The sequence below is a fragment of the Ambystoma mexicanum genome, chromosome 2p (assembly GCF_040938575.1).
Source record: "Ambystoma mexicanum isolate Mex_15411 chromosome 2p, UKY_AmexF1_1, whole genome shotgun sequence".
NCBI classification, from domain to species: Eukaryota; Metazoa; Chordata; class Amphibia; order Caudata; family Ambystomatidae; genus Ambystoma; species Ambystoma mexicanum.
The window spans coordinates 832,638,231-832,665,632 of NC_090923.1; the positions used below are offsets into that span (position 1 = coordinate 832,638,231).

The following is a 27,402-nucleotide window of genomic DNA, read 5'->3' on the forward strand; positions in this document are numbered from 1 at the left end:
GGAAGAGGTACAAAATCAGCCTCAGGAGCGTCATCTGTACCCTCAGCCACTCCTGCAGCCGCCTCCAAATCCCTCTGATACCATGTTACGCAAAACACCAGTGGGAGGCAGGATCTCTCAACATCTGAAGGAATGGCGGGGCATTACCTCAGATGCTTGGGCACTGGAAACAGTTACTGTCTCCCCTTTCTAAAAAGGCCTCAGAATCATCCACCGGGAGCCAACGCCGCCAAAATTCCGGATCCGCTCCTGTTGCAGGAAATTTTAACCCTGCTAGAGAAAGGTGCCATAGAACTGGTACCTGTAGCGGAGAGGAACAGGGGTAGGTACTGCACATATTTTCTCATCCCAAAAAAGGACGGAGGACTGAGACCCATCTTGGACTTGAACTCCTCAGGAAGGACAAGTTCAAGATGGTGACTCTTTCTCAGATCCTTCAGGCTCTCCAACTGCAAGATTGGTTGGTATCATTGGACCTTCAGGATGCTTACTTTCATGTGCCAATCCATCCAAAGCACAGAAAGTACCTGAGGTTCGCGATTGGCAATTCTCATTATAAGTTTCGAGTTCTGCCATTTGGGTTGACCTCGCCCCGAGGGTTTTAACCAAACTGTTGGCGGTTGTGGCAGCAAGTCTCAGGAGAGGAGGTATTCACATATATCCCTACCTGGACGACTGGTTGATCATAGCAAGTTCTCCAGAACAAGCTCAGGAACATCTTTCGATCACCTGCCACTTCCTCCACCAATTGGGCTTCTCCCTCAATTTCAAGAAGTCCCACATGGTACCATCCCAGAAGCTCCAGTTTATCGGAGCAGTCTTGGACACTTCATCGGGAAAAGCCTCGCCTCCTGAAGTGAGAGCTCTCCACATCCAACAGATGGTAACGAAGTTCCAGAATGCCCAACGTCTACCGGCCTTCGATTTTCTCAGGTTGCTCGGCCTCATGGCATCCTGCATTTTCCTAGTACCAGAGGCCAGGTTGAGAATGAGATCCCTTCAATGGGCACTCAGAACTCAGTGGTCCCAGTTCTCAGGGAATATGTCGGATCTTCTGCAAGTCCTGAGCGCAGTTGCTCAGGATCTTCTATGGTGGGCTTGCAACAACAACATTCTCAAGGGAGAGCCTTTTTGGCAACCATGGCTGGAGATAACAGTAGTGACGGACGCCTCACTCACGGGGTGGGGAACACACACCAACGATCTGACAATCAACGGTCGTTGGTCTCCATCGCAGTCCAAACTACACATCAACCTGTTGGAGCTGAGGGCAATCAGACTAGCTCTGAAGGCCTTTCTGCCCTCTGTACAGGGAAAGAATGTCCTGATAATGACAGACAACACGGTGGCCATGTACTACCTCAACAAAAGAGGAGGAGTAGGGTCACTACCACTGTGCAGAGAGGCAATGCAGCTATGGTTCTGGGCAATACAAGAAGGAATCTCTCTATCGGCAATTCACCTAGCCAGAGAGAAGAACACGGCGGCAGACGCTCTGAGCAGGCAGAGCACGGTCTCTCACGAGTGGGAGATAGCTCAGGAAGTCCTTTTGGAGATCTTCGCCCTTTGGAGAACCCCTCAAGTGGATCTGTTCGCCACTGCGATCAACCGGAAGTGCGATCAGTACTGCTCAAGGGAATTTCCTCAAAGAGGAGCTCTGGGAGACGAATTCGTAGTGGAGTGGAAATTTCCACTGCTGTACGTGTTTCCCCCAGTCCCTGTGATTCCTCAAGTAATCAGGAGGTTGAGAAAGTTCAGGAAAACCATGATCCTAATTGCCCCGGATTGGGCCAGGAGGACGTGGTAACTGGACCTTCTGGACATGTCCATCTGCCCTCCAATACGTCTTCCGCAAAGAGAGGATCTTCTCTAGCAAGAGGAAGGTCGGGTTCTCCATCCAGAGGTCAAGACACTCAACCTTCACGCATGGTTTCTGAGAGGTTGAGATACAAGGATTGGGATCTTCCGGATGACGTAATGGAAATCTTGCTTTCGGCCAGAAGACCAGCAACAAAATCTTTGTACTGATGTCGCTGGAACAGGTTTAGTAACTGGTGCAAAGACAAGGATGTGGACCCTTTTCAGTGTGGCACCCCAATGGTGCTTTCTTTTCTGCTATATCTAGCTAATCTGGGGCTCCAGATAGGAACAATCAAAGGATACCTTGCTGCTCTGTCCATTTTCAAGCGCTCCTCGGAAGAGGTTTCATATTCCAAAATACCGTTAATCATTCAATTCTTAAAAGGGCTTACTAATGTATACCCTCCAGTACCTTTTCATGTACCAACTTGGGATTTAAATTTAGTACTAAAATTCTTGACTTGCATACCTTTTGAGCCTCTGCATTCATGTCCATTGAGGCTTTTAAAGCTAAAAACTGTCCTTCTTGTGGCCCTTTCATCAGCCCGCAGGGTTAGCGAACTTCAGGCTCTCTCATGCAAACCACCATATACTATTCTTTATAAGGATAAGGTAGTCCTTAAAGTTAAACCTTCGTTCTTGACAAAAGTAGTCTCGGACTTCCATTTGTCACAAAAAATAGTACTACCAACTTTTTACCCTCCTCCTCATCTGGGCAAGGAAGAGGAGAGATTACACAGACTAGATCCCAAGAGGGCTCTTAGTTTTTACATCTCAAGGATGGCTAAATTGAGACAGGATGACCAACTATTTGTGGGTTATACTGGTCATAAATTAGGCTTATCTGTAACAAAACAGACCATTTCACGCTGGATCATATTAGCCATAGTTGAATGCTACAGATTAGCAGGAAAAGAACCACCAGATGGGCTTCGTGCCCATTCTACAAGGGGAATGGCTACTTCTGCGGCTCTAAAGAGGGGAGTCCCGGCAGCAGATATTTGTGCAGCTGCAACCTAGAAAACAATGCATACTTTTGTTAAACATTATTGTTTGGATACTGCCTCCTCTAATGAGGGTTTATTTGCCAAGGCTGTTCTGCATTCTATCCACGAAAACTGAAATTAGTACTCCCGCCTCCAAAATTGCTACTGCTATGGGAGCCTATCACAAGATGAGGAATACGTGGGAGGACACAATCCATTCGAAGAACAAGTTACTTACCAATTACTTACCAACTGTAACGTTCTTTTGACTGGATGTTCCTCCCACGTATTCCTCATCGACCCTCCCATCCTACCCCACAGTACAGTTTTACGTTTTCTTACACTTTCCTCTCACGAAGAATGTATCGGTCATGGGACACGCCTGGGTGTTCCTCCTATATGTTTCATCGAAAAAAACAGAACTGAAGCAACGGGCGCGGCTCGAGCTATTTATACCATCGGTGACGTCGACAGAGTATGGAGTCCGTCGAGGGACAATCGATGCCACGACCTCGAGCACAGCGCCCTCTGCCGAGAATTGTTTTTTCCGAAGCAGCGAAGCTGGAGATAACGAATTATCACAAGATGAGGAATACGTGGGAGGAACATTCAGTCGAAAGAACGTTACAGTTGGTAAGTTACTTGTTCTTCTCCAGCATTGGTATCTTTCATAGATTCACATGCGCCCACCCGCCTCCCCTAAGAGGCTGCTCCCCTTCCCAGCAACCATCAATTCATGTCTTCTAAGGCTCAAAATCTGAAGATGGCTACAATGGTGGGAGCTTAAACCCTGCCACCTCATTGGTTAGGGCCATAAAGGACCAAAATGAGGTGGAGGGACTACACGATTGAATGGCCCATAGGCCATAATGGGCAATCTGTATTGTGTTTCTATGTAAATTATATTACATTTTTTAATAATTATTTAAATCACGAGGATTCCCAGTCTGACGACGGGGAATATTCAAGCATGTGAATCTATGAAAGATCTATGAAAGATACCAACGCTGGAGAAATACAGTTACATACTTTTTCTGTTTGACATATGGATTACTTGCAAATAAGAAACATGCTAAAAATATTAATTGAAATACCACCCTTTGATGCTTTTGTTTGAGGAGTTTAAGTGCAGCCGTATGACTGCGGTTGGGGCTTTTTGCAGCAAATGAAACAATCATTGTAGCGTAGCAGACACAAGCACACCTAAGACACCCTAAGTCACCACTTCTTCATCTTTGACCTTACTCTCATTAAAGGCAATTGCAATTACATTGTTTAGCATGATTTACGTATCGCATGTTAGTTTGGTTCACAATCAAATGCGTTTGAATGCCATTTTTTATTATTATTTTCACTGCCACTGAAATGTGTTGGGTTTTTAAACAACGTAAAGCACATATAGAATGTTTGCTTTCTTGAAACAGCAGGGCATGCCTTCAGTGTGCGAGGTTTCATTCCAATAAACCACATGTCCGATGGTAGAAATAGATTTGAAAAATGATACAAAGTGGTATTACTGGAATACTGTCAGTGATATTCCAGCAATACCCCTATCGTTACCACTGGACTGGCCCCGTGATACACTCCAAAGTAGGTGAATTTTTAGAAAAACTGCCACAGAGATGGTATTTACTTCTGGCTGTATTCCTGCTCCAGAATCACCTTCCCCACAACACATGATGAGGCCCGAAGTCCCTCGACCTGGATATGGCTGGATCTAATGGTAGATTCCTTATTTTTCAAGAAATAGACATGTTTCTTTATTTCCCTTCATCATGCAGTCAAGCACTCAGAATAGGATATACCTTAAATATGGACGGTGACTATATCCGGCAAATAAAGGCATTCGCTGGCTAATCGAACATGTACTTAACATATGATCATGACATCTACACATGTGAGGTTACACCTTAGCAAGTTCGCATATGGTGACTATAAAGTGTATTATTTAGCTGTGGTGTTATATATTCCGGTACCTTTTCACAAGATTAAGAAACTGAGCTGAAATTCAAATAATTGGGAGCCAGAATCAAATGTGTTTTGCTTGTTTGTGATTTTAAAAAGCAAACAGCAATAATTATCTTAAACAATGTTTTTTCACTAGCAGGGTTCTCACTTAAAAGACACAATAAGGAAAACTGTATGAGAAACATGGCCACAACAGCTGGATGTCCTACAGCAGCCACCTTGCGCCTCTCGACAAGTCTTCAACAAATGCAGTTGCCTCAAGGATGTAGCATACAGAATGAAAGTTGACATTTATCATCCTTCCTTATGTTGTTCACGAAGACCGTTGTTTAATTTTTAATAAAACATCATTTTCATATTTAATTACCACTTTAATAATATCTGGGACTTTGTGTGCTCCGCTTTTCTGAGTGGTTTTGTGTATCTTTATTTTGCGAACTGTAGAGTGGTATATTTGTTTGCGGATACTCTCTGTCTGGGCATCTAGAGTTTTAAAATATAATGTTATTACCTGACAAAAAAGAATGTCCTTCTTTACTAATGTATTTAGGTTCGATTTGTATTTTTAAGTTTTCAAATGACTTTTAAGTGTATGTAATAGATTTATGAAGTTGCCATGGCCAAATTAAAATTCTCTAAGACTATTCGAAACGTTGTGTCATTCTTGACTGTATGTCAAAAATCAGAAATTTGATTCATTATTTTAGCCATTTTCATATGTAGCCTGACACACCATATGCAAGTATACGGTTCTCACTAGTGGGAACTAATGGACTGTGAAGCTAATTTGGTGTAAGGCAGCGAGGGCTGTTCGCCCAAGGATGATTGTTATTTTATCACACTGTTCACACACATGACAATTACAGCAGGATTTCAAGCTTAGGTAGGCTGTATCATTTAAGAGGTTTAGTATTAGTAACACAACAGCAGAATGACATATTATCCCAGAGCTGAAAGTGTGCCTTGTATTAACTTGCTTTTGTAGTACATACTCTTACGTCCTGTCCCCTTTCCTCCATACTGTATGGGCGTCGCTCGCGAGGCACAGGAGACAGAACCTTTTTCACCAAAAAAATATTCTTCCCATTTAAATTTAGAGGCGCATGGGGGCGCGGCACTGGGAGCATGCACTCGCCTGACTCCGCCCACCGGCGCCACTCCCCAGTACCCTTTTCCACATCGACGGGAACAGGCCGAATTCACCAGCGCTCCTGGGTTTGGCTTCAGCCATGTAATACCACACACTTTTCCCCGGATATTCTTCTATCTGTGTCTTTTTTCTTTTAAATTAAGTACTTGGTCCTCCAACGCCACGCTCCTCCCCGGCGCAGGTCGACTTAAGCGGGCTTCAGCAGGTTTCCAGCCTGCGAGGGGCTCTTCCCTACATCCAACCCCCATGCCCTTTGCCTCTGCTGCCTTGACCCCGAAGGTCGTTCCTCGTGCAACGCACCGACTCCACGGGCACTGAAGAACAGGCTAGCTGGGTGGAGAGAGCTCTTCCAGAAGTCACCTCCGCTCGAGGCCAAAGGAAAGGCCTCTATTCACCATTGCACCCTGTAAAGGCGACTCCTTCCCAAATAAGCGCTCTACTGGGAGGGACCTTCTGGGTTCCAGCATCAGCACACGTACCGAGGCTAGTCCAGCTACCGTCCTAGCGGTCTCTGGATCCTTCTGGGGTCAGTGCTGAGGGACCGCAAGGTTCTTTTACCAGGGTTACTCCCAAGGGGCAACGCCCTAGTACCGGCATCATGTCCGAGGGGGCGCCTTCACGCAGCACTACCGACAGCTCTGCCGAGGGCAATATGCCTTCCAGGTCACGGCCTGAGGTGTGGGATAGGCCTTTTGTTCGAACACCAATCTTGGACGGGGCTGGTTCCAGCGAGCCAGGCACCACAACTTCGGCACATGGCATGCAGCTTGACAAAAGGGCCGCTGCGCCAGACAAGATGGCCGCTTATCCGATACCCCTCTTGCTGAGCGGGTGGAGGAAAGAGTCACAAGGTGAGACTGGTGTCAACCAGGTGCGCGGCCTACAGTTTATCCATCAGCAGCGCAGGGCAGGGTTCCCCTGCACCCCAGGCAAAGTGTGCCCCGGCCCCAGTTGCCCACAGCCACTGCGTCAATATCTCCTGCCACCTCTACAGCCTCTGAAGACCGGTTCTTCGAAAGGTTCCTAGGGCTGATGCAAACTCTTCAGATGGGGGGCCATCCTTCGGGATGCCATCAGTGACATGCTCCCCCAGGTCACCCCACCGGTACCCATAGTCATTCTTCCTATGGCTCCGGTGCCACAGGCCCCAGTGCAGCCACAGCTGACCCAGCCAGCTCCTCTGATTCTGGCTTCCCTGCCTCCCACATTACAGGTGGCCCCACAACAGACCCCTCAGCAGCCATCGGCTCCGATATCCAAGCCACAGCCCACAGCGCCCAGCACACCTCCACCAGTTCCGGACCCTCCGAGCACTCTGGTGGACGCTGACGAGGAGGAGGACTCTGACGTGCAATTTTCAGCAAGGGCCTTCCACAAACGCCCTGCCGGTTTGGCAGAATATTTAGGCTTCCTCAGCCCAAGGTAGAGCAGCCTGAGGAAAGGGTCTTGGCAGAAGTCCTCACCCTAAGACCCCCTACCAAAACTGGGATCCCGATGCAGAAAGATGTCGTGGCCCTGGCCAAGAAGGGGTGGCTCAAGCCGCACTTGGCCCAACCTGTCAATCAGTGCTTCAACGCCAAGTATATGCAGATGGAGGGGGATACACTCTTGCTTTCGGCGAATCTCAACGTACTCTTCTGTGATTGCTGCAGCATTCCTTTACTCTAAGCCTCAGTCGTCCTCAGCCACCTCGTCCTTGACGCTGCTAGGCAAGGAGGAGAGGATCTTGGAGGCGTACAAGTGAAAAAGCTGTACTCCAACGTCTCCTTGCAGCTCCGTCAAGCCAATGCGGATGCCATGCTGGCAGCCATCAACCAAAGGCTCTGGCGGGAAATTGCGGACTTCCTCCCAGAACTTCCAGCGCAGAGCCAAGCACGCTTCAAGGCGGGCCTAGGAGATGCCAGGCTGGTAGCAGAGGACATCATGGAGTCCACCGTGGCCCACATCGATACCTCTGGCCGGGCCATCTGCATCGCCACGGACATGAAAAGGACTGCCTGGCTCTGGGCTAATAAGTTTAACCCAGACGTCCAGGAACGCATATTGAACCTTCCATTCAAGGGTAGTGAACTCTTTCACTCCACCATGGATGAAGAATTAGATAAAAAGAAGAACAGCTTGCAAACGGCAAAGTCTTTTTTCTTACGAAGGCCACTCCCAAGGCCTACACCCAGTCACAGCAGCGCTCCGACAAGGTCCAGGCAACCTGACCATTCTCCGAGTCAGCACCGGAAGAAACAACAAAAGGGGGGGGGGATTTTTCCAATCCCCCTCCTCCGCAACAGCCTCAGAGGGAAAGAAGGCATGACACGCCCCTTTGGGTCCATGTGTGGGGGGCAGGCTTGCCTTTCACATGCAATTTTGGCATCAGAATTTTATGGACCCCTGGATCCTCTCCGTAGTCTCCACGGGGTCCCGCCTACCGTAGCTTCTTCTCCTCCCTCCTCCCCTCCTCTCCCACAGATTGAGACAGCAACTCTGTTGGCGGATATCTGGTCACTCGTCGAGAGCCAGGCTGTGGAAGAAGTCCCAACCTCCGAGCGGGGCTTGGGCTTTTATTCCAGGATTTTTGCCATACAGAAGAAGAACGAGGCCTGCCTAAGAGTTGTGTTGGACATTTCCACCCTCAACCTCGCCCTTCCTCTGCAAAATCCAAGATGGTTACGCCAGCACTTATTGCGGAAACACTGGACAGGAGAGACTGCATGTGCTCCCTGAATCTGAAGGACGCATACCTACACGTCCTGATTTGGCAGCCGCATCATTCCTTACTGCGGTTCAAGATCATGGCCTGCCATTTCGAATACAAGGTACTACCCTTTGGCCTCAAATCAGTCCCCAGGTTTTTTACCAGGTTGATGAATGCATTGGCAGCCCTCCTCAGGGCCACCATGACTACCCATACCTGGACAACTGGCTCTCCAGGGCTACATCTCCGGAGGTGGCTCACCATACCTACACTCCACGACATGGGGTTCACTATCAATCTCAAGAAGTCTCAGCTGCAGCCCACACAAACCCTTACCTTCCTTGGCCTCATATGGGACACAAGCTCCGAGAGAATCTTTCCATCGAGGACAAGATAATGGCCATCAAGAAAGCCACCTCTCACTTCCTCTCCGGGGAAGTGACCTCGGCCTGATGGTACCAACTTCTGTTGGGTATATTGGCGGCGGTCCTGTTGGCCGTACCCCACACAAGGCTCAAGATGAGGAGATTACAACTGCACTTCGCAGCCCCGTGGAATTAGGAGAAGGGCTCCTAAGCGGCGCCAGTCGACATTCCCCCCTTTCTCCGCCCAGACCTCATGTGGTGGTCCGCTGACTTAAACCTGCAGTTGGCAAGCCCCTACAGCAGGGTGTGATGTCCTTTCATCGTGGGATGTTTTTTCACTGGGTTTTTTACTGCAAATCTTTTGCCCAAAAAAAACTCAATGAATTTATTTGGTGGGAATTAGAAAAATATATAAATTGGGTGTGGATGTTTGGCAATATATATAATATTAAAGATGGAAGGTGGTAAAATAAAAATAAATTCGATGATTTTTTTTGTAAAAAAAATCCATGGTAAAAAACCCTGCGAAAAAACATCCTGCGATGAAATGACAGGGAACCTACAGCAGGCGGCCCCTCAGGTCACCATTACTATGGACTCCTCCCTAGAAGGCTCGGGGGCCACTCTGGACAGCCACAGCATCCATGGTGTCTGGACTCAGCAGGAGCAGGAGTCCCTCATAAATTGGTTGGAATTGAAAGCCATTTGGCTGGCTCTCAATGCCTTTCTCCCTCTTATAGAGGGCAAGGCAGTTCTTACCCAGACGGACAACTCCACCTGCATGTACTATGTCAACAAGCTGGGGGGTACCAGATCCCCTCCACTGTGCAATCTAGCTGTCAGCATGTGGGTTTGGGCACTGGAGAACAACTTCGAATGGATTGTGTCCTCCCACGTATTCCTCATCTTAGATATATCCTTACCTTCAGCTTTGCTGCTTCGGAAATTTGTTCTCTCTCCACCAGAGGGCGCACCACTCGAGGCGACGGCGTCGATGTCCCTCGGCGGCATACGTCGAGTGTCGACGTCATCCGTAGTATAAATGCCTCGAGCGCGCCCGTTGGCCTCAGTTCCGTTTTTCCATTAGCTTCGCTTCGGATCGAAATAAAATGGCGCTTCAGTCTTAAGCGATTATGTCATCTTCCTCGAACCCATCTATTCCGAAAACGGGGTTTAAGAAGTGTCTAAGGTGCGGCAGAAAAATGTCGCTGACCGACACTCACCGTAACTGCCTCTGGTGTCTCGGGTCCGAACATCGGATCGATGACTGCGGTTCGTGCCAATCCATGACCCACAAGGCCTTGAAAGAAAGACGAGGTAAACTGGCGGTGGGGGAGGAATTCTCGAAGTTTTCTTTGAGAGGGAAGAAGGACTCGGCTGAGTCTTCGGCAAAACACCATAAAAAATCACGATCGAGGAGTAGATCAAGGAAGTCCTCTTCTTCTTCGTCCAAAAAGGCGAAAAAGAGACAACACCGATCTCCCTCTTCTTCTTCTTCCTCGACTTCGGAGGAAGTTATTACTTGTCCAACTAAACATGACCCCCCTAAAAAGTGGGAAGCATTTAGAGAGTCTATGATGAAAATTTTTGAGAACGCGGCCCAGACCCCCTCAAAAATGTCTGTTGAAGGTCATGCCTCTAGTCACAAAAGTGACAGAGGAAGGTCTAAAACTAAGAAGTCTGACAAGAAATTGGCGAGGGTGTCTTCTAGGGACCCTTCCCAGAAACCTAAAAAGACAGACTCTACGAAAAAGACTTTCGACATCGATAAGTCATTAAAGACTTCGACGAAAACATCTTCAAAGCCTCTGTCGAAGGCTGTCGAGTATAAAGGGTCGACGATCCAACAGAAAAAAGTCACGTCGAATATTTTATCGACGACCTCGAAGATTTCTTCGACGGCGTCGAGTGTTTCGAAGACTACTTCGACAACATCGACTGCCCCGAAGATTCCTTCAACGCCATTTGTAGTGCCTTCGAAAACATCGAAGAATACCTCGACAACATCGAAGGTAACGGCCACGACTTCGACGCCATCGACGCTTCTGTCGACGCCGACACCAGGGTTGAAACATATTCCTGAAAAAATATTTCACCCTGAAAACAGACATGATTTTTTCCATACTATGGGTCTCATCCCGACTTGGGCGGTAACGGTAACGCTATTAGCGCGGGCGGTATTAGCCCTACCGCCGAACTCCCCGGCGCTAATAGCGCCGGATCACGAGTTTGGCGGTAATGTAAGTCCCCATTCCCCACTAAGCCCATTCGGGAATGCCCCATTCCCCATTGGGCTCAATGGGGAATCTTCGCGCTAATACCGCCGGCGGATTTCCCCCCAGCTCAGAGCTGGGGCGAAATCCGCCGAAGCCCTGATTCGGTGGACCCTTAAATCCAGCGGTAATAGCGCTACTGACGATTTAAGGGTTACCGCCGAAGTCGTGATGAGGCCCTATGTCATTGGTATATGGAGAAATGTCATCAGAAAATGAAGAATATGAAGAACAAGATGAACCTGAGGTTACATCAGCAGGGGTAAAATGTGGGACAAGAGATGTTCCAGAGGAATTAATACATCCTCAATCAAAAATGCAGGATTTGTATGAATGTTTACAGTCTGCAAGTGGAATAGACACATCTCCTGGATATGAATTTGAGAGACCAGATCCAGCAGAACATGCTGATCTGGGTTAAAGAAAACTTATGAATAGAGTAACAGAGTTTATGGGGTGGGGTAATAATGCACCTGTATACCAGGATGATGACATGACAAGATATTTTGTCAGGAGGTCCTCAACCAGACCCCATACTTCCTTTTCATATTGCCCTGCAAAGGAGAGTAAATGCTGCTTGGGAAAGACTGGAATCTAGTCCAGCAGTAAATAAAAAATATGTGGCAAAATACAGACCTTGTAACTCTGACCCAGAGTATTTGAGTAAACATCCTTCTCCTGAGAGTCTGGTAGTTCAGGCAGCCGTATCAACAAAAAATGCTGCATACCCCACTATTCCCCCTGATAGGATGACAGGAAAGTAGATGCTTGGTCGAAAAAGATCTTTTCATCAGGGAGCATGGCTCTGAAGTCTACCGATGTATCTTGTACATTGGCTAGATTTAATTATACTCTGTGGGACTGCATGTCAGCGGCAGCTCAACACATCCCGGAAGGAGAGGAACGTGATGGTTTCCTGTGCATAATTAAGGATGGTAAGGAGGTTTTGGGAGAATGCCTTCAAGCAGGTTTGGACACTGCTGACAGTATCAGTAGGTCCATGGCGTCTAGCGCAGTGCTACGCAGATTTGCGTGGCTAAGGAAGTCAGGTTTTGCACCAGATGTTCAATCTAGACTCCTTAACATGCCATTTGATGGCTCGAGGTTGTTTGGCAGCAAGGTGGATGAAAGTTTGGAGAAGCTGCAGACCTCCAAGGCAGCGGCAAAGTCACTTAGTGCCGCTATACGACAACCTCAGCAACGCCCCTACACAGGCTCATCTTCCTGGAGGGGTCGTCCCTTTCGTTTTTACTCCTCATTTGGGAGAGGAAGGGGACAGGCCAATCAAAGGGGGCAAAGAAAATTTCCTCGGGGGCGAGGAAGAGGCGCTAGATCTGCCCCAGCAGCAGCATCTGTCCCTTCAGCCACTGCTGGAGCTGCCGCAAAACCACTCTGAGGTTTTGACTCACATGACCCCAGTGGGAGGCAGGATCTCACAGCATCTGAAAGAATGGCGGGGCATTACTTCAGATGTTTGGGCACTGGAAACAGTATCCCAAGGTTACTACCTTCCTTTTCTAAAGAAACCTCAGAATCACCCACCGGAATACAACTTTACCAAAAATCCAGAACCGCTCCTGTTGCAGGAAGTTTTAACCCTGCTACAGAAAGGTGCAATAGAACATGTTCCTATAGCGGAGAGGAACAAGGGTTGGTATTCCCCATATTTCCTCATTCCAAAGAAGAACGGAGGACTGAGACCCATCTTGGACTTGAGAAACTTGAACAAGTTCCTCAGGAAGGACAAGTTCAAGATGGTCACTCTTTCTCAGATCCTTCAGGCTCTCCAACTTCAAGACTGGTTGGTATCATTGGACCTTCAGGATGCTTACTTTCATGTGCCAACCCATCTCAAGCACAGAAAGTACCTGAGGTTCGCGATTGGCAACTCTCACTATTAGTTTCGAGTTCTGCCTTTCGGGTTGACCTCTGCCCCAAGAGTTTTCACCAAGTTGATGGCGGTAGTGGCAGCGAGTCTCAGAAGAGGGGGGATTCATGTCTACCCCTATTTGGACGGTTGGATGATCAGGACATGTTCTCCAGAACAAGTGCAGGATCATCTATCCAAGACTTGCCACTTCCTTCACAAACTAGGGTTTTCTCTGAATTTAAAAAAGTCAAACATGATACCATCACAGAAGCTCCAATTTATAGGAACAGTCTTGGATACTCGTTCGGGCAAAGCCTCGCCTCCCGAAGAGAGAGCTCACCACATTCTGCAGATGGTGACAAAATTCCAGAATGCCCAGTATCTACCGGCCTTCGATTTTCTCAGGTTGCTCGGCCTCATGGCATCCTGCATTTCTCTAGTGCCAGAGGCCAGATTGAGGATGAGATCCCTTCAATGGGCCCTCAGGACTCAATGGTCCCAATTTTCAGGGGAAATGACAGATCTCTTACAAGTTCCAACCAGAGTAGCTCAGGACCTACAATGGTGGGTTTGCAAAGAACACATCCTCAAGGGACAATCTTTTTGGCAGCCATGGCCAGAGATCACTGTAGTGACGGATGCCTCACTCACGGGGTGGGGAGCCCACACCAACGATCTGACAATCAGCGGTCGTTGGTCTCCATCGGAATCCAGACTACACATCAACCTTTTGGAGCTGAGGGCGATCAGGCTAGCGCTGAAGGCCTTCCTGCCCTCTGTATGGGGAAAGAATGTCCTGAGCATGACTGACAACACAGTGGCCATGTACTACCTCAACAAGAGAGGAGGAGTAGGGTCACTGCCACTGTGCAGAGAGGCAATGCAGCTCTGGTTCTGGGCAATGCAAGAAGTGATCTCTCTATCTGCCATTCACCTAGCAGGACAGCAAAACACAGCGGCAGACTCTGAGCAGGCAGAGCACAGTCTCTCACGAGTGGGAGATAGCTCGGGAAGTCCTTATGGAGATCTTTGCCCTTTGGGGAACCCCTCAAGTGGATCTGTTCGCGACCATTGTCAACAGGAAGTGCGAACTGTACTGCTCAAGGGAATTTCCCCCGAGAGGAGCTCTAGGAGACGCATTTATAATAGCGTGGGAATTTCCTCTTCTATATGCGTTCCCTCCAGTCCCTGTGATCCCTCAGGTAATCAGGAGGTTGAGAAAGTTCAGGAAAACCATGATCCTAATTGCCCCGGATTGGGCCAGGAGAATGTGGTACCCGGACCTTCTCGACATGTCCATCTGCCCTCCAATACGTCTTCCAAAAAGAGAGGATCTTCTCTCGCAAGAGGGAGGACACGTTCTGCATTCAGAGGTCAACATACTCAACCTTCACGCATGGCTTCCGAGAGGTTGAGATACAAGGATTGGGACCTTCCGGATGATGTTATGGAGGTGTTGCTTTCGGCCAGAAGACCAGCAACAAAATCTTTGTACCGGTGTCGTTGGAATAAATTCAGTAACTGGTGCAGGGATAAGAATGTGGATCCTTTTGAATGTGACATCCCAATGGAATTATCTTTTCTATTACATTTAGCTAATCTGGGGCTCCAGGTTAAGACAATAAAAGGATATGTAGCAGCGCTATCTATCTTCAAGCGCTCATCAGAAGAAAGATCTTATTTTAAGATACCCTTAATAATACAATTTCTAAAAGGTTTAAACAATGTTTTTCCACCAGTACCTTTTCAAGTTCCTGTGTGGGATTTAAATTTGGTACTTAAATTTCTGACATGTGCACCTTTTGAGCCTTTACATTCTTGTCCGTTAAGGCTTCTTACATTAAAAACTATACTTTTAATTGCATTGACATCAGCCCGCAGAATAAGTGAGTTGCAGGCACTTTCGAGTGGTCCTCCTCACACCATCTTTCATAAAGATAAAGTTGTCCTTCGAGTTAAACCATCTTTTCTGGCAAAAATAGTTTCAGACTTTCATCTGTCACAGAAAATAATTCTACCTGCGTTCTACCCTCCTCCTCACACATGTAAGGAAGAGGAAAGACTGCATAGGCTAGATCCCAGAAGGGCTCTAAGCTTTTACATCTCAAGATTGTCAAAGATACGTCAGTGTGATCAACTTTTTGTGGGATACACTGGCCGTAAATTGGGACTAGCCGTAACCAAACAAACATTATCAAGATGGATAATTTTAAACGTAACAGAATGTTATAGGCTAGCCGGAAAAGATCCCCCTGAGGGCTTAAGAGCCCATTCAACTAGAGGCATAGCAACTTCAACAGCACTTAAGAGGGGTGTCCCTGTGCAAGATATTTGTGCAGCAGCTACATGGTCATCCATGCATACTTTCATCAAACATTATGCTTTGGACTCAACTACATCTCAATGAGGTTTATTTGCCAAATCTGGGTCGAAGTCGATGACCTGGCCCTTGTATTGTACAGGGAGGGCTGCTCGTACCTGTTTGTGAATCAAACGCAAGTTTTGAGTCAACTGATCACAATAATCAGGCAAAAGCGGATATACAATGCCCTTCAATTGTTTCAGTCTCGGTGCATTCCATACATTAGCTGGTCTCCCAAAAGCCCTGTTTTTGACTGCGCTGTCATCCGCATTGATAGTAAGGCTATTGGCAAAGCGTCAGGCCATTTCAGATTACTGTATGCACACACCTTGGTAATCTTATTCTTCAAAATACCATTGTGGCGTGCCACCAGGCTGGCACACTGAGCATGTCTGGCCGAGTGGAAATGTTTATCGATCCGTAATCCTGCACATACTTGCAGGATGACAGCAGCGATAAAATGTGGGCCATTTCGGACCAAATTACTCTCGGCAAGCCAAACCTGGGAAAATATTCCTTGAGCATGGTCTTTGCCATTGACATTGCTGTGTTGTCTTCAGTGGGAAAGCCTCAACCCATTTGCTGAAGGCAAATATCACTACCAATACATATTTGTAGTTCTGGCAACGTTCCATCTCAATGAAATCAAAATGAATCACTTTGAATGGCATGGAGGGAGGACCAAAACTGACCTTCGGTGTCAGTTTTCCCTTCCCAATGTTATGTTGTAAACATATCATACAACTCTGAACCAAACGTTCAGCAGTTTTTAGGATATTAGCATTATGCCAGATGGGATCTAGCTGTTGACAAATCTTTTTAGCACACATGTGTGTTGGGCCATGAGCCATGGTGACTATAGCAGTGACATAGGCGTTGGGCAATATCCATCTTTGCTTCTCATTACCCACCCAACAACCCTCATCATCTAGACCTGCTGGACCCTCCGCCCACTGTTTGAGTTCTTCTGGAGTAGCTTCAGCCCGAATCTCTTTTACAATGCTAATCCCTTGGTCCATTATGCAATTATCAGTAACCCATCTCGCTGAATCGAGCATATACATTATTGAGTGCAGATCAGTAGCAGTCTGTTTGGCTATTCTGTCAGCAAAAGCGTTTCCTTTTCCTACCTCGTCCGTCACTGTTTGGTGTGCGGCGCACTTCATTATTGCTAGTTGTGTAGGAAGCGCAAGTGCTGACAGCAACCGGACTATCAGAGTGCCATGTTGAATTTTTGTTCCATGTGATGTCAAGAATCCTCTCTCAGCCCATAGTTGGCCAAAATTATGAACCACCCCGAATGAATACAAGCTATCTGTACATATGTTTACACTAAGTCCTTGAGAAATTTCACAAACTCTAGTTAATGCAATAATCTCTGCAGCTTGTGCAGAATTATGCAGAATTTGTTTGCTCTCTACAACAGTGTGTAATGTGGTGATTGCATAAGCAGCAGTGGATGTACAATCTGGTAGTTTAAAACAGGAGCCATCACAAAATAGCTCCCCTTGTGGATTCTTTAAGGGTGTATCAGTCAAATCAATTCTGGCCTTGGTTTCTTGTTCTGTAAGAAAAAAGCAATCGTGATATTTTGTCACTGCAGTCTGTATCTTGTGGAGAAGGCAATAGTTCAGCCGGATTCAATGAACAACATCTCTTAATTTGGATATGCGGAGCAAATCGAATCAGCTCGTACCTTGTTAGTCGAGCTGATGTGAGATGTTTAGTCTGCGTTCTGTTTAATAGAACGTCTACGGAGTGGGGTACCATCACGGTTAAAGAGTAACCTAAAACCATACCCTCACTTTGTTTTACGGATGCAGCAGCAGCTACAGGTCTCAAATATCTTGGCAAAGCGCATGCAACATGATCTAACGTGGAGGAAAAATAGCTGCACAGCCTATTCGTACCCCCATGTTCCTGTGTCAAAACAGCCAAAGCACATCCATCACGTTCATCCACATACAAAACAAAGCCCTTTTCGTAATTTGGTGTACCCAAAAATGGTGCTGAACACAACACAGCTTTAAGGAAATCAAAAGCGTTCTGGGAATCCATGTTCCATGGTAAAGGCAAATAAATGTCCTTCTTTGTCAGTGCCAACATAGGTTTTATCAACAAAGAAAAATTCAGAATCCACTGTCTACAATATGAACCCATGTCAATTAAAGCTCTGACCTCCTTCTGTGTATTTGGAACAGACATATCAGAGATGCTTTGTATCCGTTCAGGTGTCAGCCTTCTTCCCTCCTTCGACAGGAGATAGCCCAGAAGGTGACCTCCTGTTGACAATACTGGAATTTCGTCAATGAAGCCTTATGCCCATGCTCTCCTAAATGAATAAGCAGCAACACAGTGCCCTCTTTGCAAGCATCTTCAGAATCAGCAGCTAGAAGTAGATCATCTACATATTGCAACAACGTGCACGTGGAAGGCAACTCAAGCATATCAAGCTGTTCTTTCAATGCTCTACTGTAGCTACTTGGACTCTCAGTGTACCCTTGCGGCACACTAGTGAATGTGAACGAGTGTCCCCCTATGGTGAACGCGAACAAATATCTGCTTTCAACATGCACAGGAATACTAAATCCACAACACTAAAATGTGTAGCCGTGGCTGGAATCATAGTCAGAATTGTGGTGGCATTGGGCACAATCGGAAACTGTGGGGCAACCACCTTATTAATTGTGCATAAATCAATAATAAAACGATAAGGAATCACATTATCCCTTTCTTGTAAACTGGTAAAATCGGGCTATTAAACACGCTTCCCGCAATTTCTTCAACCACACCCTGGTGTATGAAATCAGAGACAATATTCAAGGCCTGTTCGCCTTCGACCGAAATCTTATACTGTGGGATAAGCAGCAATTTAACACCTGGCTTCAAAATAATTTTAACTGGTTCAACCTGTAAAATTCCAATATCACTGTCATTAACTGCCCATAAACATGTGGGAACCTTATTTAACCCTTTAAGTGCCATGGGTATTTCTCCCCAGTGCCAGAGCCTTTTTTGGTGATTTTGGTATGTGGCCATTCAATGGCTTGTAACTTTTTTGTTACATGAGATATCTCGGCCAAATTTGGCTCCTTTTCTTCCCACATGTAGGCGGTCGTAACGCCACCCAGGAATCCCAGGTTGCTGTAGGGGGGTGAGAGAAAATAAGGAAAATGTGCGAAAATTTTGGGTTTTTTCAAAAAATGCCAATAAAATGATGCACAAAGAAGCCTGTGGTTTTTTCCTTGTAAGAGCTAGGAACAAATGGTTTGCTGTGCTGAGTTCCCCAATGTGTTGGCTTTCAGGAACAGGTTGAGTGGAAATTGAAAAAAATTATTTTGATGGGGATATCAACCGTTTTGTGAGAGGTAGGCGATTTTTGCCATTTTTGCCAATTGGACATGCATGGACGGAATGGAAGAAAAGGGCAGGAAAGCCAAATTGGAGGACAGAAAGGCATATATTTCTGAAAAGTAGACAAAATTCCAAGTTTAGGAAGGGGTGATTTGTATAGGTCAGGCAACAACTAGGTAGGGGAAACTGCCATCGAATGGGGGAAAAGCGGGAAAATGACTGAAAAAAAAGGTATGTGTTGGACATGGTTGGCTTGGTACGGCAATGGCTTCTATGAATTTTGAGAAAAGCAATGCTCCGCTACATTCCCCCGACTCTTGCAGTTAGGAGAGCATACCATTTTTGTAGTGTTTGTACAAAACAAGCAATACCACAAGCCAAACACTGAGCCATAGTACACAGGAGTTTTACGCTCACGGCCTGACCAGACGCACTTAGCATGTGTAAATTGGGAAAACCAATGTGGTGAGGAACGGCAGCCATACATTTTTTGAAAGAGCACAGGCAGACCTTTTCAAGGGTAGGTGACTTGTGCAGGTTACAAAAGTGTATGGTGGCTAAAGCAGCGACTAAATGTAGGTCACATTTGGGAAAAGAAAGGGTTGTGAGACAAAGGGCTCCAGCAAATGGGTCAAAACGTTATGAAAACCACACAAACACAACACATGGCCTACCGTCCCGCGTTCCCACAGGTGTCCCGATGAAAACGGTACCTCACATGTGTGGGTGCACCTACCTGGCCGCCAAGGGGAAAGCCCAAAACACAAGTAACCCCAAGTCTGTTTTCACACCGGAAATGTCACACTCTCCCATCATACAGATATGGGCCTCGGGTGTCCAAGCCACCGAGGAAAACAGGGAACCCCATGCATTTCCGAAAAGAGGACACCCGTGGGAATCCGCAGAGGTATGATATGCCCAAATTGCCCCAGAATGTATTACCCAGACACCCCTGCAAAGTCCGAAATGTGGGGAAAAAAACGCTTTTTCCGCACATTTCGCTCGACGCACCCATCGAAACACGCCCCCAACAACACATGGCCTACCGTCCCGCGTTCCCACAGGTGTCCCGATGAAAACGGTACCTCACATGTGTGGGTGCACCTACCTGGCCGCCAAGGGGAAAGCCTAAAACACAAGTAACCCCAAGTCTGTTTTCACACCGGAAATGTCACACTCTCACATCATACAGATATGGGCCTCGGGTGTCCAAGCCACCAAGGAAAACAGGGAACCCCATGCATTTCCGAAAAGAGGACACCCGTGGGAATCCGCAGAGGTATGATATGCCCAAATTGCCCCAGAATTTATTACCCAGACACCCCTGCAAAGTCCGAAATGTGGGGAAAAAAACGCTTTTTCCGCACATTTTGCTCGCCGCACCCATCGAAACACGCCCCCCACAACACATGGCCTACCGTCCAGCGTTCCCACAGGTGTCCCGATGAAAACGGTACCTCACATGTGTGGGTGCACCTACCTGGCCGCCAAGGGGAAAGCCTAAAACACAAGTAACCCCAAGTCTGTTGTCCATTCTGCCGACCGGCGCAACTTACAGATATGGGCCTCGGGTGTCCAAGCCACCGAGGAAAACAGGGAACCCCATGCATTTTCGAAAAGAGGACACCCGTGGGAATCCGCAGAGGTGTGATTTGCGCCCATCGCCCCAGATTTTTTTACCCAGACAGCCCTGCAAAGTCGGAAATGTGGGGAAAAAAACGCTTTTTCCGCACATTTCGCTCGCCGCACCCATCGAAACACGCCCCCCACAACACATGGCCTACCGTCCCGCGTTCCCACAGGTGTCCCGATGAAAACGGTACCTCACATGTGTGGGTGCACCTACCTGGCCGCCAAGGGGAAAGCCTAAAACACAAGTAACCCCAAGTCTGTTGTCAGAGGGAAATCTCAGACATTCTGCCGACCGGCGCAACTTACAGATATGGGCCTCGGGTGTCCAAGCCACCGAGGAAAACAGGGAACCCCATGCATTTTCGAAAAGAGGACACCCGTGGGAATCCGCAGAGGTGTGATTTGCGCCCATCGCCCCAGATTTTTTTACCCAGACAGCCCTGCAAAGTCGGAAATGTGGGGAAAAAAACGCTTTTTCCGCACATTTCGCTCGCCGCACCCATCGAAACACGCCCCCCACAACACATGGCCTACCGTCCCGCGTTCCCACAGGTGTCCCGATGAAAACGGTACCTCACATGTGTGGGTGCACCTACCTGGCCGCCAAGGGGAAAGCCTAAAACACAAGTAACCCCAAGTCTGTTGTCAGAGGGAAATCTCCGACATTCTGCCGACCGGCGCAACTTACAGATATGGGCCTCGGGTGTCCAAGCCACCGAGGAAAACAGGGAACCCCATGCATTTTCGAAAAGAGGACACCCGTGGGAATCCGCAGAGGTGTGATTTGCGCCCATCGCCCCAGATTTTTTTACCCAGACAGCCCTGCAAAGTCGGAAATGTGGGGAAAAAAACGCTTTTTCCGCACATTTCGCTCGCCGCACCCATCGAAACACGCCCCCCCACAACACATGGCCTACCGTCCCGCGTTCCCACAGGTGTCCCGATGAAAACGTTACCTCACATGTGTGGGTGCACCTACCTGGCCGCCAAGGTGAAAGCCTAAAACACAAGTAACCCCAAGTCTGTTGTCCATTCTGCCGACCGGCGCAACTTACAGATATGGGCCTCGGGTGTCCAAGCCACCGAGGAAAACAGGGAATCCCATGCATTTTCGAAAAGAGGACACCCGTGGGAATCCGCAGAGGTGTGATTTGCGCCCATCGCCCCAGATTTTTTTACCCAGACAGCCCTGCAAAGTCGGAAATGTGGGGAAAAAAACCCTTTTACGCACATTTCGCTCGCCGCACCCATCGAAACACGCCCCCCACAACACATGGCCTACCGTCCCGCGTTCCCACAGGTGTCCCGATGAAAACGGTACCTCACATGTGTGGGTGCACCTACCTGGCCGCCAAGGGGAAAGCCTAAAACACAAGTAACCCCAAGTCTGTTGTCAGAGGGAAATCTCCGACATTCTGCCGACCGGCGCAACTTACAGATATGGGCCTCGGGTGTCCAAGCCACCGAGGAAAACAGGGAACCCCATGCATTTTCGAAAAGAGGACACCCGTGGGAATCCGCATAGGTGTGATTTGCGCCCATCGCCCCAGATTTTTTTACCCAGACAGCCCTGCAAAGTCGGAAATGTGGGGAAAAAAACGCTTTTTCCGCACATTTCGCTCGCCGCACCCATCGAAACACGCCCCCCACAACACATGGCCTACCGTCCCGCGTTCCCACAGGTGTCCCGATGAAAACGGTACCTCACATGTGTGGGTGCACCTACCTGGCCGCCAAGGGGAAAGCCTAAAACACAAGTAACCCCAAGTCTGTTGTCAGAGGGAAATCTCAGACATTCTGCCGACCGGCGCAACTTACAGATATGGGCCTCGGGTGTCTAAGCCAGCGAGGAAAACAGGGAACCCCATGCATTTTCGAAAAGAGGACACCCGTGGCAATCCGCAGAGGTGTGATTTGCGCCCATCGCCCCAGATTTTTTTACTCAGACAGCCCTGCAAAGTCGGAAATGTGGGGAAAAAAACGCTTTTTCCGCACATTTCGCTCGCAGCACCCATCGAAACACGCCCCCCACAACACATGGCCTACCGTCCCGCGTTCCCACAGGTGTCCCGATGAAAACGGTACCTCACATGTGTGGGTGCACCTACCTGGCCGCCAAGGGGAAAGCCTAAAACACAAGTAACCCCAAGTCTGTTGTCAGAGGGAAATCTCCGACATTCTGCCGACCGGCGCAACTTACAGATATGGGCCTCGGGTGTCCAAGCCACCGAGGAACACAGGGAACCCCATGCATTTTCGAAAAGAGGACACCCGTGGGAATCCGCAGAGGTGTGATTTGCGCCCATCGCCCCAGATTTTTTTACCCAGACAGCCCTGCAAAGTCGGAAATGTGGGGAAAAAAACGCTTTTTCCGCACATTTCGCTCGCCGCACCCATCGAAACTCGCCCCCCACAACACATGGCCTACCGTCCCGCGTTCCCACAGGTGTCCCGATGAAAACGGTACCTCACATGTGTGGGTGCACCTACCTGGCCGCCAAGGGGAAAGCCTAAAACACAAGTAACCCCAAGTCTGTTTTCAGAGGGAAAACTCAGACATTCTGCCGACCGGCACAATGTACAGATATGGGCCTCGGGTGTCCAAGCCATCGAGGAAAACAGGGAACCCCATGCATTTCCGAAAAGAGGACACCCGTGGGAATCCGCAGAGGTATGATATGCCCAAATTGCCCCAGAATTTATTACCCAGACACCCCTGCAAAGTCCGAAATGTGGGGAAAAAAACGCTTTTTCCGCACATTTCGCTCGACGCACCCATCGAAACACGCCCCCCACAACACATGGCCTACCGTCACGCGTTCCCACAGGTGTCCCGATGAAAACGGTACCTCACATGTGTGGGTGCACCTACCTGGCCGCCAAGGGGAAAGCCTAAAACACAAGTAACCCCAAGTCTGTTTTCACACCGGAAATGTCACACTCTCACATCATACAGATATGGGCCTCGGGTGTCCAAGCCACCAAGGAAAACAGGGAACCCCATGCATTCCCGGAAAGAGGACACCCGTGGGAATCCGCAGAGGTATGATATGCCCAAATCGCCCCAGAATTTATTACCCAGACACCCCCGCAAAGTCCTAAATGTGGGAAAAAATACGCATTTTCCTCACATTTCGCTCGACTCACCCATCGAAACACGCCCCCAACAACACATGGCCTACCGTCCCGCGTTCCCACAGGTGTCCCGATGAAAACGGTACCTCACATGTGTGGGTGCACCTACCTGGCCGCCAAGGGGAAAGCCTAAAACACAAGTAACCCCAAGTCTGTTTTCAGAGGGAAAACTCAGACATTCTGCCGACCGGCACAATGTACAGATATGGGCCTCGGGTGTCCAAGCCATCGAGGAAAACAGGGAACCCCATGCATTTCCGTAAAGAGGACACCCGTGGGAATCCGCAGAGGTATGATATGCCCAAATTGCCCCAGAATTTATTACCCAGACACCCCTGCAAAGTCCGAAATGTGGGGAAAAAAACGCTTTTTCCGCACATTTCGCTCGACGCACCCATCGAAACACGCCCCCAACAACACATGGCCTACCGTCACGCGTTCCCACAGGTGTCCCGATGAAAACGGTACCTCACATGTGTGGGTGCACCTACCTGGCCGCCAAGGGGAAAGCCTAAAACACAAGTAACCCCAAGTCTGTTTTCACACCGGAAATGTCACACTCTCACATCATACAGATATGGGCCTCGGGTGTCCAAGCCACCAAGGAAAACAGGGAACCCCATGCATTTCCGGAAAGAGGACACCCGTGGGAATCCGCAGAGGTATGATATGCCCAAATCGCCCCAGAATTTATTACCCAGACACCCCCGCAAAGTCCGAAATGTGGGAAAAAATACGCATTTTCCTCACATTTCGCTCGACTCACCCATCGAAACACGCCCCCAACAACACATGGCCTACCGTCCCGCGTTCCCACAGGTGTCCCGATGAAAACGGTACCTCACATGTGTGGGTGCACCTACCTGGCCGCCAAGGGGAAAGCCTAAAACACAAGTAACCCCAAGTCTGTTGTCAGAGGGAAATCTCAGACATTCCGCCGACCGGCGCAACTTACAGATATGGGCCTTGGGTGTCCAAGCCAGCGAGGAAAACAGGGAACCCCATGCATTTTCGAAAAGAGGACACCCGTGGGAATCCGCAGAGGTGTGATTTGCGCCCATCGCCCCAGATTTTTTTACCCAGACAGCCCTGCAAAGTCGGAAATGTGGAGAAAAAAACGCTTTTTCTGCACATTTCGCTCGCCGCACCCATCGAAACACGCCCCCCACAACACATGGCCTACCGTCCCGCGTTCCCACGGGTGTCCCGATGAAAACGGTACCTCACATGTGTGGGTGCACCTACCTGGCCGCCAAGGGGAAAGCCTAAAACACAAGTAACCCCAAGTCTGTTGTCAGAGGGAAATCTCAGACATTCTGCCGACCGGCGCAACTTACAGATATGGGCCTCGGGTGTCCAAGCCACCGAGGAAAACAGGGAACCCCATGCATTTTCGAAAAGAGGACACCCGTGGGAATCCGCAGAGGTGTGATTTGCGCCCATCGCCCCAGATTTTTTTACCCAGACAGCCCTGCAAAGTCGGAAATGTGGGGAAAAAAACGCTTTTTCCGCACATTTCGCTCGCCGCACCCATCGAAACACGCCCCCCACAACACATGGCCTACCGTCCCGCGTTCCCACAGGTGTCCCGATGAAAACGGTACCTCACATGTGTGGGTGCACCTACCTGGCCGCCAAGGGGAAAGCCTAAAACACAAGTAACCCCAAGTCTGTTGTCAGAGGGAAATCTCCGACATTCTGCCGACCGGCGCAACTTACAGATATGGGCCTCGGGTGTCCAAGCCACCGAGGAAAACAGGGAACCCCATGCATTTTCGAAAAGAGGACACCCGTGGGAATCCGCAGAGGTGTGATTTGCGCCCATCGCCCCAGATTTTTTTACCCAGACAGCCCTGCAAAGTCGGAAATGTGGGGAAAAAAACGCTTTTTCCGCACATTTCGCTCGCCGCACCCATCGAAACACGCCCCCCACAACACATGGCCTACCGTACCGCGTTCCGACAGGTGTCCCGATGAAAACGGTACCTCACATGTGTGGGTGCACCTACCTGGCCGCCAAGGGGAAAGCCTAAAACACAAGTAACCCCAAGTCTGTTGTCAGAGGGAAATCTCAGACATTCTGCCGACCGGCGCAACTTACAGATATGGGCCTCGGGTGTCCAAGCCACCGAGGAAAACAGGGAACCCCATGCATTTTCGAAAAGAGGACACCCGTGGCAATCCGCAGAGGTGTGATTTGCGCCCATCGCCCCAGATTTTTTTACCCAGACAGCCCTGCAAAGTCGGAAATGTGGGGAAAAAAACGCTTTTTCCGCACATTTCGCTCGCAGCACCCATCGAAACACGCCCCCCACAACACATGGCCTACCGTCCCGCGTTCCCACAGGTGTCCCGATGAAAACGGTACCTCACATGTGTGGGTGCACCTACCTGGCCGCCAAGGGGAAAGCCTAAAACACAAGTAACCCCAAGTCTGTTGTCAGAGGGAAATCTCAGACATTCTGCCGACCGGCGCAACTTACAGATATGGGCCTCGGGTGTCCAAGCCACCGAGGAAAACAGGGAACCCCATGCATTTTCGAAAAGAGGACACCCGTGGGAATCCGCAGAGGTGTGATTTGCGCCCATCGCCCCAGATTTTTTTACCCAGACAGCCCTGCAAAGTCGGAAATGTGGGGAAAAAAACGCTTTTTCCGCACATTTCGCTCGCCGCACCCATCGAAACACGCCCCCCACAACACATGGCCTACCGTCCCGCGTTCCCACAGGTGTCCCGATGAAAACGGTACCTCACATGTGTGGGTGCACCTACCTGGCCGCCAAGGGGAAAGCCTAAAACACAAGTAACCCCAAGTCTGTTGTCCATTCTGCCGACCGGCGCAACTTACAGATATGGGCCTCGGGTGTCCAAGCCACCGAGGAAAACAGGGAACCCCATGCATTTTCGAAAAGAGGACACCCGTGGGAATCCGCAGAGGTGTGATTTGCGCCCATCGCCCCAGATTTTTGTACCCAGACAGCCCTGCAAAGTCGGAAATGTGGGGAAAAAAACGCTTTTTCCGCACATTTTGCTCGCCGCACCCATCGAAACACGCCCCCCACAACACATGGCCTACCGTCCAGCGTTCCCACAGGTGTCCCGATGAAAACGGTACCTCACATGTGTGGGTGCACCTACCTGGCCGCCAAGGGGAAAGCCTAAAACACAAGTAACCCCAAGTCTGTTGTCCATTCTGCCGACCGGCGCAACTTACAGATATGGGCCTCGGGTGTCCAAGCCACCGAGGAAAACAGGGAACCCCATGCATTTTCGAAAAGAGGACACCCGTGGGAATCCGCAGAGGTGTGATTTGCGCCCATCGCCCCAGATTTTTTTACCCAGACAGCCCTGCAAAGTCGGAAATGTGGGGAAAAAAACGCTTTTTCCGCACATTTCGCTCGCCGCACCCATCGAAACACGCCCCCCACAACACATGGCCTACCGTCCCGCGTTCCCACAGGTGTCCCGATGAAAACGGTACCTCACATGTGTGGGTGCACCTACCTGGCCGCCAAGGGGAAAGCCTAAAACACAAGTAACCCCAAGTCTGTTGTCAGAGGGAAATCTCAGACATTCTGCCGACCGGCGCAACTTACAGATATGGGCCTCGGGTGTCCAAGCCAGCGAGGAAAACAGGGAACCCCATGCATTTTCGAAAAGAGGACACCCGTGGGAATCCGCAGAGGTGTGATTTGCGCCCATCGCCCCAGATTTTTTTACCCAGACAGCCCTGCAAAGTCGGAAATGTGGGGAAAAA

The 27,402-nt window shown here is 49.0% G+C and overlaps 1 protein-coding gene across 2 annotated transcripts in view; it reads left to right on the forward strand.

The window, feature by feature from the left end:
• Nucleotides 1–5,458, forward strand: part of LOC138565943 (regulator of microtubule dynamics protein 3-like) — a 2,735,427-nt gene extending 2,729,969 nt beyond the window's left edge. The window contains exon 11 of one of the 2 annotated variants that reach the window (XM_069643047.1): nucleotides 4,954–5,458. In XM_069643047.1, the coding sequence (XP_069499148.1) occupies nucleotides 4,954–4,966 (13 nt within the window). In that variant the 3' untranslated portion in view covers nucleotides 4,967–5,458. Of the gene's footprint in view, nucleotides 1–4,950 lie in introns of both variants that reach the window. The other variant, XM_069643046.1, reaches the window with a different exon arrangement.
• The last annotated feature ends 21,944 nt before the right edge of the window (nucleotides 5,459–27,402 follow it).